Source organism: Lycium ferocissimum, chromosome 12 (genome assembly GCF_029784015.1).
Source record: "Lycium ferocissimum isolate CSIRO_LF1 chromosome 12, AGI_CSIRO_Lferr_CH_V1, whole genome shotgun sequence".
NCBI classification, from domain to species: Eukaryota; Viridiplantae; Streptophyta; class Magnoliopsida; order Solanales; family Solanaceae; genus Lycium; species Lycium ferocissimum.
The window spans coordinates 40,961,549-40,970,858 of record NC_081353.1 but is presented as its reverse complement, the minus strand read 5'-3'; the positions used below and the strand labels follow the sequence as shown (position 1 = coordinate 40,970,858).

Genomic DNA, 9,310 nt, shown 5'->3' with positions numbered 1-9,310 from the left:
TCTCTAGCAGTCACGGAGTCGGGAATTTATACAAGAGGATTAAAAAATATCACGGTTGTATTTTGAATCTATGACCTAAAATAAAATTTTAACCCCCTTTTCCACTTTACTAAAACTTTCCCTTATGTCTAGGAGATTCAACAACTTATATAAAACTACGGAAAACTAGTTTTTACCCTATTTGCACAGTATAAATTTTCAACGAAAGGGATTCAACTGAACCCCTTTCCTTCAAGCTAGCTCCGGCCCTGATCTATATTTAGATGAATTAACCAACACTTACCGTTCATAAGCTAGCACGTCACATATTTAATTTGCTAAATGATCAATCATTCAATCAACTATGCTTCGATCACAAATTTGTTGAGTGCTCATTACAGTAGAAAAAATATTTTCTCATCCTGATGAAGCAACTAAGAATAGGAAAAGTACACATGGTTCCAATTAAGCAGTTAAGAGTTCCAATTAGAGCTAATCACTTTAGCAACATTCTAATAGTATATGGTGCCGGCAAGAACTCTGCATAATCCCTATCATCCTGCATTCAAATAGCCAATTTCTACAGATATTACTTTTGATACCACACATACTATTTACTATTCCATTGAAAATTGTACATAACATGGTGCATCTAGTGTTCTAAGCTTGGAACCTAGTAGGTGTTTGTTAAAAAGGAAAAAAGCTAAGCACTTTAAAATGATATTGGAGCAGAAAATACAAACAGTAGCTGCGAATAGATGCCAAGTATTACGAGCCCCTTGTGGTTTCCATTGGTCCGGTCCACCACAGGAAACTCCTTTGCCAAGCCGTATAGAGGTTAAACGGTCACTAGTGTGGGAGTATTCCATATACTACGAGCCCCTTGTGTCTACTACAAGTTTTGAACAAGTGTTGCTCACAGCTCGGAATTGTTACTCTCACTCTATTCACTCTGCCCATGATTTATGCTGGACTCTGACTGGTGTTTGATGATGTTCCTCGATGGCTGCTTCATTCTTGAATTCGTAGGCTTTGCCGGAGGAGGAGGTTGGATATGAAGAACATGATAGAGATGTGGTACGTCGCGACCTTTTATTGGTAGAAAATCAGTTGCCTTTTGAGGTTTTCCAGGTGTTTCCTAAATGTACTAGGTTCTGTAGATTATTATGATATTTTGATGATCTTGATCATGCCAATCCTCTTTAATTAGTTGATAACAATACAATACTTAATGTTGATCAATTCATTTCGAGGATTACTTCTCCAATAAATGGAAGCCAACATCAGTCCTGGTATAATTGTGTTCCTTGATGTTATTTTCACGGTTGATATGAGTATAATTCAGACCGCCCACACAGCTATTCAGACTTATAAGTAGACTGATTGTGTGCGCGTTACTAGATGAAAAATACTTGTCGAATGGATTTGTTAGGAAGCAATATATGGGAAGCAGTAACTAAGACCTTTTTTATTATTTCATATATCCATCATTGTATCTCGATTGTGTTCTTTTTACAACAGTAGAATATTAGAATGAGGAAATGTTGGAGTTTTACTTGATGAAATTACAGAATAATACTCATGCAATGAATTTGTTGGAAATGGGAAGCAGCTACTGAATCTTTTGTCGATCAGGCTGTCAAAATAAAATTAAAAAAGTTATGGAGATGCGGGGGATCGAACCCCGTGCCTCTCGCATGCAAAGCGAGCGCTCTACCATTTGAGCTACATCCCCTGATGTTTAGGGGTGCTTCAATAAAATATAATATTCGTTACAACAGAGAAAGTTGGTCTATCGACACTCTTACGATTGAGAAATTAAGTTTTCTGCATCATCTATAACTAATCATAATAATGTTATTGTGATATTTCAAGTCATCCTAACTTAGGCATGCCTGGTTCAGAAACTTTTTAAATGAAATATGACCTTTTTTATTTGCTTTTCTCTTGAACTCTGATGGATCTCATAAGCTGTTATATTCGTCACATCTGAAGGTGTTGATCCTACCAGTCAAGAGACAAACTTGAGCATGTATTCGCCAGATAAATGTTAGGCCTAGTGAAGAATATAATACTTTTAGAATTTAGACGTTGTGGTTTCTGAGTCAAAAGTCGAACTTTCATATACTTGTTTTTGCGCATGAACATGTTTGATGACAAAACACTGCGTTTTACCAAACCTGCGAACTCATTGTTGGATCTGCCATTGTTTGTTAAATAAGATGTCAGCAGTCAGCCAGCATGGGCGGAGCTAGAGGGCCACTAGGGATCATCGGAAAACTACACTGTATATATAAGGTCAAAATTAATTTTTATGTTACGTTTGTATAATAGATGTTAAATCCCCTTGGCTTCTTCATGTGTTTACTTTTTTATATTTTGAATCTCATTGATGAAAATCACGGTTCACCTGGATACCAGGATAGATGCATTTTAAAGACTTTGCTCATTGTAACTTTTAGGTGCATCTACATGTATTGAGTTTCTTGGACTTAGGCCACCAATGGATTAGCAGACGGTATCAGTTTTGAGGTCCTATTGTTCAATTATATCATACTTTTTCATGCGATCTCAAAATATGATGTCATGAAATTATGAATCTAGATTATACAGTGTAGACACTTGACACAGTTATATGCTTGTTATCTATCACATCTGTATTTGCACACAATCAGGGAGACAGAGTAAACTTTCGAAAATTTACAAAGCCATGAGCATTTGTAACAAACAAAAACAAAAAGAGGAAAGCAGAATACATGTATGTACATGATGTAACAACATATTCAAAAATACTGATCGATTTGATAGTCCGTCGCCGAAGAAAAGAGTTTACCAACTGCATAACTTTTGTATAGCGTGTGGGCCCATGTCTTCAGGACGATCATAGCACCGACTGCTCATCTAATAAAAAATCAAACCCCTGATACTTACAAAACCAATGCACATGATAAGATACGTTTAAACTCTCCGGACGGCTAGTTCGTGTCTTGTCTCTCTATATCTAGCGTTTCCTGAGGTTCGGGGAAAATCTCACTGGACGATCTCTTACACGAAGATGAATGTTCCATCCCGCTGCTATGAGAATGAGATCCTACTCTTCCTGGCTGTTTTAGGTTCATGCCGACCTCTTTGCTTGTTTGAACACTAGCATTAGTACTATCCTGTGAGCTATAATGCCAACTACCAAGAAAAGCAGCACTCCAAGACCGCCTTGATGAAGTTGTTCTTAGCCTCCTAGAATTAAAACTTCCTTCTCTAACAACCTTGAAAGGGTTCTCGAGAGCTTTTAGTACCCGTCTCATTTCAGGACGTCTAGAAGGCCTCGGATGAAGACATGCTTTGGCTACTAGGGCTACAGCCCACATCTCTTCAATTAAGTCGTCGTCTAGAATTAGAGATGGGTCGACGATCTTGGCCACTAGTTCTTTCTCGCGCATAGTGATGAACGGAAGAAATTTGTCCAACTCGTCCGGGTGGCTTATGCCAACGTTACCAGTTACAAGCTCGAGTAAGACCTTCCCGAAACAGTATACATCATAAGTGCAACTTGTAAATGAAGATCCTGTTCATGTATAAGGAAAGCATGAAAAATTGAAATAATGACTAAAGTCTCAACTACGCATTTTTACGAAAAGAATACTACATACCAGCAGGGTCTCCATCAGGATTCCTGTTTATTGTCAAGTAGAAAAGTAAGATATCTTAGAACATTGAACAAAAAGCAATATGCAGAAGAAGTATACAGAATCTGTGGAATGTGCATACGTAAAAGTAACTAAAGTAAAATTTAAGGCTATTACACATCTAACACATCTGGAATTGGGACTACTAAACATTTATTAATTGAGCATGTTAACTGCTAAAAGGAAATGCTAAAAGTAGAAATGGAAGAAAGGCAAAACGACCTTGACATATATTTAAGTACTTACTTTGGCATGCGAAAAAACTTTGTGATCATATTGTGATTATCACCTTCCTGTGCACACACGTCGCTCAAACTTCCCAGCCTTACTTCAAATTTATCGTCGAGAAGGATACTGCTAGCTTGAACATCTCTTCAAAAATCAGAAAATACAGAATATAATTAGCTTAGTGTAGAACTTTACAATAACTCAACTTAAGGTTACAGCTAAAAATAAAGTATAAAACAAGAATGCAAGAAAGTGAAAGAAACAAATACCTATGAACAAGGGGAGGATTACACTCATGGTGCAAATAAACTAAACCTTCTGCAGCTCCTATTGCAATTTTTAGTCTTGTTATCCAATCCAAAGACTGTTGATTTTCTTTTTCTTCGTCTTCTAAATCCGTATCCCGGGACAACAAATTGAACAAATCTCCATTTGGCATATGTTTATAGACCAAGAATTTCTCACTCTCATGCTCTAAGCAATGGCCCAAAAAAGGGACCAACCTATGGTGTGTTGTCCGGTTTAACAAATCCAACTCCAACTTGTATGTTTCTTTTTCAACATTAACTTTCTTGATAACTACGGTGACACCGCCTTCCAATATTCCTCGAAAAATGTCTCCAGTGTGACCATTCTTGATAAGGTTTGTTTCATTGAAGTTGCTTGTGGCTTGGAGTATCTGCTCATAAGTAAATGATTCGATCGAACCAGATATATCACTAGAGAACTTTCCTGCTGGTGCCGGATTATTTCCTCCTTCCACAACAGGACTAACGTTCGATATGCCTCTTTCATTTGAATTTCCTCTGTAGCATATCTTCAAAAACAATAAAATGGCTAATGCCAAAAGCATAAGTACCCCAACTCCACCAAAAACTCCAACCATTATAAGCAAATGTTTATGCTCGCCCTTCGAGGATCTACGTACTGGAGTTTCACTTGTGCCATTGACAAATATGAGACCCCTATCAGCATAAAATTTACCACAATCTTCTGAACTTTTCTGATTCAATGACCCCGTAAAGCAATTACTCACAACTCGGATACCAGATTTATCGGGTGCTGGTCCTTGAAAATAGTTGTTAGACAGATCAATTGATTGAAAACTCCAAACATCAAAATTCACATTTCCAAAGAACAGATTATTCGAAAGGTTATATGAAGCATAATTGGTACTAAAATATGAAAATTTTGAAATCATCCCAGTGAAGTTGTTCCCTGAAATATCAAGAATCTTCAAATGAGATAATGACCATAAAACATTAGGTATTTCGCCTTCGAATTGATTCCAACTGAGGTTTATATGCTCCAACATAGAAAGATTTGAAAACAAATTACTAGGCAATGTACCCTCTAGCTCATTATTTCCAATAAAAAATCTCCTCAAATTTCTCAATCTTGATAAATCCTTTGGCAATGACCCTGACAAGTAATTTTTACCAAGATCAAGTCCTACCAACTGAGAAAGATTTGAAATTTCAGAAGGAATATAAGAACTCAAACTGTTATTTGACAAGTTGAGGAGCGTAAGTCCATTAAGTGAACCAAATTCAACAGGGATTGGACCAGACAAGAAATTTGAAGACAAATCAAGAATACTGAGATTCTTAATATCTGAAAAAGTACTTGGAATTGAACCTGTGAGTGAATTACCAGAAAGATGAAGAGCCCTTAAAGAACTCAACTGTCCAAGTTCTATAGGAATAGTACCTGTGATGAAATTATTAGATAAAGAGAGAAAATTAAGACTACTCAAACTTCCAAGTGATGGTGGAAGTGAACCAAGAATTGAACTTGAACTAAGATCAAGTTCTTTGAGCTGAGTTAATTTTTGGCCAAACCAGTCAGGAATTGGCCCTGGGAGAAAGAAACCTGACGAGTTAAACGATGTCAAGTGAGTAAAATTGGCTAAAGAATCAACAGAAAATTTTGGAAATAGACTCCCTTGGTGACTTCTTCTTAGTTCAGTTAACTTTATAGCCACAACTTTGCCATTGTTGCAGTGAATTCCAGTCCAATTGGTGCAATGGTCTGATTTTCTTGGCCAGTTTTTTGCTTTGATACCCAAAGATGATCTGAGATCCAGTAAAGCTTTGTGTTCCAAATTGGAGCTTACTTGGATCTGCTTAGCTAAAACTGAGTAAAAGAACAAGAAAAAAAGAGCAAGAAAAAACTGAGTTCCCATGAAATACTGTAACATTCTTTTGATGCAGAGAGGCTTATAATATGTTGTGAAATTATGTCTGCATTTTCATATTTCCAACAGTTGTTTCAGTTTATGGTCCCTTAAATATACAGCTGTGAAACTATATCTCCTTTTCAGTTGCTATGCAAGTACAAATACCCACTTTCCTTCTACCTTCTTGGGTAATTCAGTGTTCGGTACCTGCTTTATTTCGTTTTCCATCTCCCAATGTGTTGTCTTTGAAATGATATATCTATTTTATACGACCGTATTTGATTGGTATGCAAGTTTAATAGTTACGCCCTCTGTCCCTAATTAAGCGGTGATATTTGATTTAGCATAGAGCTTAAGAATAAAAGAAAGATTTTCAAAATTTGTGATTTAAAATAAATTATAAATATTTGTGTGCTTATAAATTTATAGTGAATAAAAAGTTTAATATTAAATTTTTACTAAATATAAAAAAATATCATTCTTTTGTGATGGACTAAAACAAAAAGGGTATTACATGCATGAAGACAGAAAAGTTTAACTTATTTACAAGACTAGTGATAGTAAAAGAACATGCATGAAGACAGAAAAGTTTAACTTAATTTACAAGACTAGTGATAGTAAAAGAACATGCATAAAGACAGAAAAGTTTAACTTATTTACAAGACCAGTGATAGTAAAAGAATATACTCCCTCTGTTTCTCTCTATTTCATTTTATATGCCTTGTTTGATTAGAATTTTGAATTTAAAGAATTACTAAATATATAACGTGACATTTAAAATAAATTGAAACAAAGGGAGTATTAAATATCAATGTAAGTGATGATGGAGAAAATATCACACAAACTTTAAAATAGTTTAATGAATTTGAATTCTTAAAAATTGTGAATGCCCTACAAAAAATGAAACAATATCAAACATTTTGAGACGTTCAAAAATGAAGAGCGCCTCATATAATTTGGATGAATTGAGTAATGTCTAGGTACATATGCACGCAAGCTAGGAGTGATGCAACCTTGTGGCGGCGGCGGCTGCTAACACATTTATTGTATTTTGGCAAAATACATCAAATGCCCCCCCCCCCCCCCGCCCGAAATATACCCGAAAAGTCGAGTTCACACTCAAACTAATCGGGTGACCTATTATCCCCTGACCATCTAAAAAGTGAATTTAATTCCACCTTGATGCACACATAATCAGTTGCACAAAGTAAGGTGTTACACACTCGCCTCCACATCAGCGCCATGTCAGTACCACAAGAAAATCTTCTAAATTTTAATTTTATATTCTTTTCCTTTTCTTTATTCATTTGATTTTTCTTTTGTTAATTATATTTACGCTAAGTAATCCCTAATTAACCATTAAAATCCTTCAATAATTATATCTTGTTCATCACTAAATCATCCCACTATTAAACCACCACCATTGCTGCCCACCCCCCACAACCAAATCCACCACCGGAATAATTTACAAATCATTATTGATGATTTTTAACAATGTAATATTAAGGCCATTTTAAAGTGAGAGAAAAATAAAAGAGATTGAAGCTTCATCGGAAAAAATGGAAGCTTGCCGGAAAAAATTTCCAGCCAAGATCTGTTAACACTATTTCAAAAGAAGAGGGTTTATTTTCTTTGTTAATGGTCATTTTACTTTTATTTCTTAACTCCACATTGTGATTTTTTTATATGTTGTGAAGAAGAAGAAGAAGAAAGGAAGCGATGGGGGTGTGGGCGGGTGAGGGTGAAGGTGAAGGTGAAGAGGGGGGGGGGGGCGTGGTGGAGGCGAAATGAAGAAGAAGAGTTTGGTTTTGGTTTTTTTTTTTTTTTTTTTTGGGGGGGGGGGGGGGGAGGGTGCTAGTGCTACTGAAATGAAGAAGAAGAATAAGGGTTTGGGGAGTTCGGGTGGGTGGATGGGGGGTGAAATGGAGCAGGAGTGAAAAAAATAGTTTTTATTAAAATTTAAAAATTATTTTTACTAATTCACTCTCCTATTTTTAATTATAATTTTTTTTTTGACACATCAGCGTCTAGAGTGGTATTAAATTAACTTTTTAAATGGTCAAGAGGGTAATGATCGCCCGATTAGTTTGAGTGTGAACTCAATTTTTCGAGTATAGTTCAGGAGACATTTGATGTATTTTGCCTTGTATTTTTTAGCTCTAAGTATCACTCTATATATGAAGAGAGAGAATTAAAAGGATTTCAAATATAAATATTTTCACACTAAATAAGTGTCAACTTTAAATATTTCAATATACTCACAATTCAAAAGAATGAGTCAATCCCACTTTACCCCCCTAACAATTAAGAGCAGGGAAATGATATCCCCTTCACATATTGAATGAGAACGATAACCCTCTTATACAATATTTTCTTGCTAGGATTTTCCTTTTTGAATAAAGATCTTTTATTTTCTTTCTAGAATTAAAATAAGAAAATATACAACTATTATTATCTCATTAATTCACCTATTCTGTTGAAAATAATGTACTTGCTTTAGGATGAAACAGCTACTTGAAATTACTGCGCAATAGAAAATTAGAATGGTATTGAAATGTCAAACACGAACCATATTTGAAATGGCATCACAGGTAGTAATAAATAATTTTCATACCATATGTTATTAATGAATTAATGTTTTATCAATAATTTTTCTTCCCTAATTTTACACTACTAAAAAATGGGAAATACCAACGGACTTTCAGTAAGTCTTTTAAATCTTTCTTATTTTTAAAACAAAACCAACGTAATTTCGTCAGTTATTTTTTGCTCAAAAATATGCAAAAATTATACTATTATTTTTTATTATTTTTCTAAAATATAATCGATGGACTCCGTCGATTCTAATTCTTTTTATACAAAAATCGACGGACTCCGTCGGTTTTCAGAGTGCAAAATTGCAGTTTAAGAGTATAAATTAGAGCAATGGAAGTATTTGATCAAGGAGCATGAGTGATCTAGTGGTAAAGTTGTTCAATGCCGGGGTACATACTTGAGTTTGATTTCAAGTAGCTACATTTCATTTTTTTTTTTTAAACGACGGACTCCGTTGGGTTTTTAAAATTTTATACTAGTTTTTCAATAAAATCCGACTTTTTTAAAAATTTACATAACCATTCGTAGTCCGTCAGTTTTGGCCCTCGATTTTGAGTAGTTTTTTATTAGTAGTGTTAGTTGTTGGATTTTCAAGGTTCAACCACCCATACCAAGTCAAATTGCTTCTTTAGCTGCACAACATGGA

At 35.1% G+C, this 9,310-nt stretch overlaps 1 protein-coding gene and 1 non-coding gene across 2 annotated transcripts; both read right to left on the bottom strand.

Annotated features, from left to right (window-relative positions):
- Positions 1 to 1,641: 1,641 nt before the first annotated feature.
- Positions 1,642 to 1,714, bottom strand: TRNAA-UGC (transfer RNA alanine (anticodon UGC)). The gene has a single exon. It is a non-coding gene; the product is annotated as a tRNA-Ala (tRNA).
- Positions 1,715 to 2,608: 894 nt separating this feature from the next.
- On the bottom strand, positions 2,609 to 6,253 carry LOC132041169 (probable LRR receptor-like serine/threonine-protein kinase At2g16250). Its single transcript, XM_059431991.1, has 4 exons — positions 4,160 to 6,253; positions 3,909 to 4,034; positions 3,627 to 3,649; positions 2,609 to 3,541 (listed from the first exon to the last, which is right to left on the bottom strand). Exons 1-4 carry the CDS (start codon positions 6,088 to 6,090, stop codon positions 2,955 to 2,957), a joined length of 2,667 nt encoding a protein of 888 aa, XP_059287974.1. The 5' UTR covers positions 6,091 to 6,253; the 3' UTR covers positions 2,609 to 2,954.
- Positions 6,254 to 9,310: the final 3,057 nt, after the last annotated feature.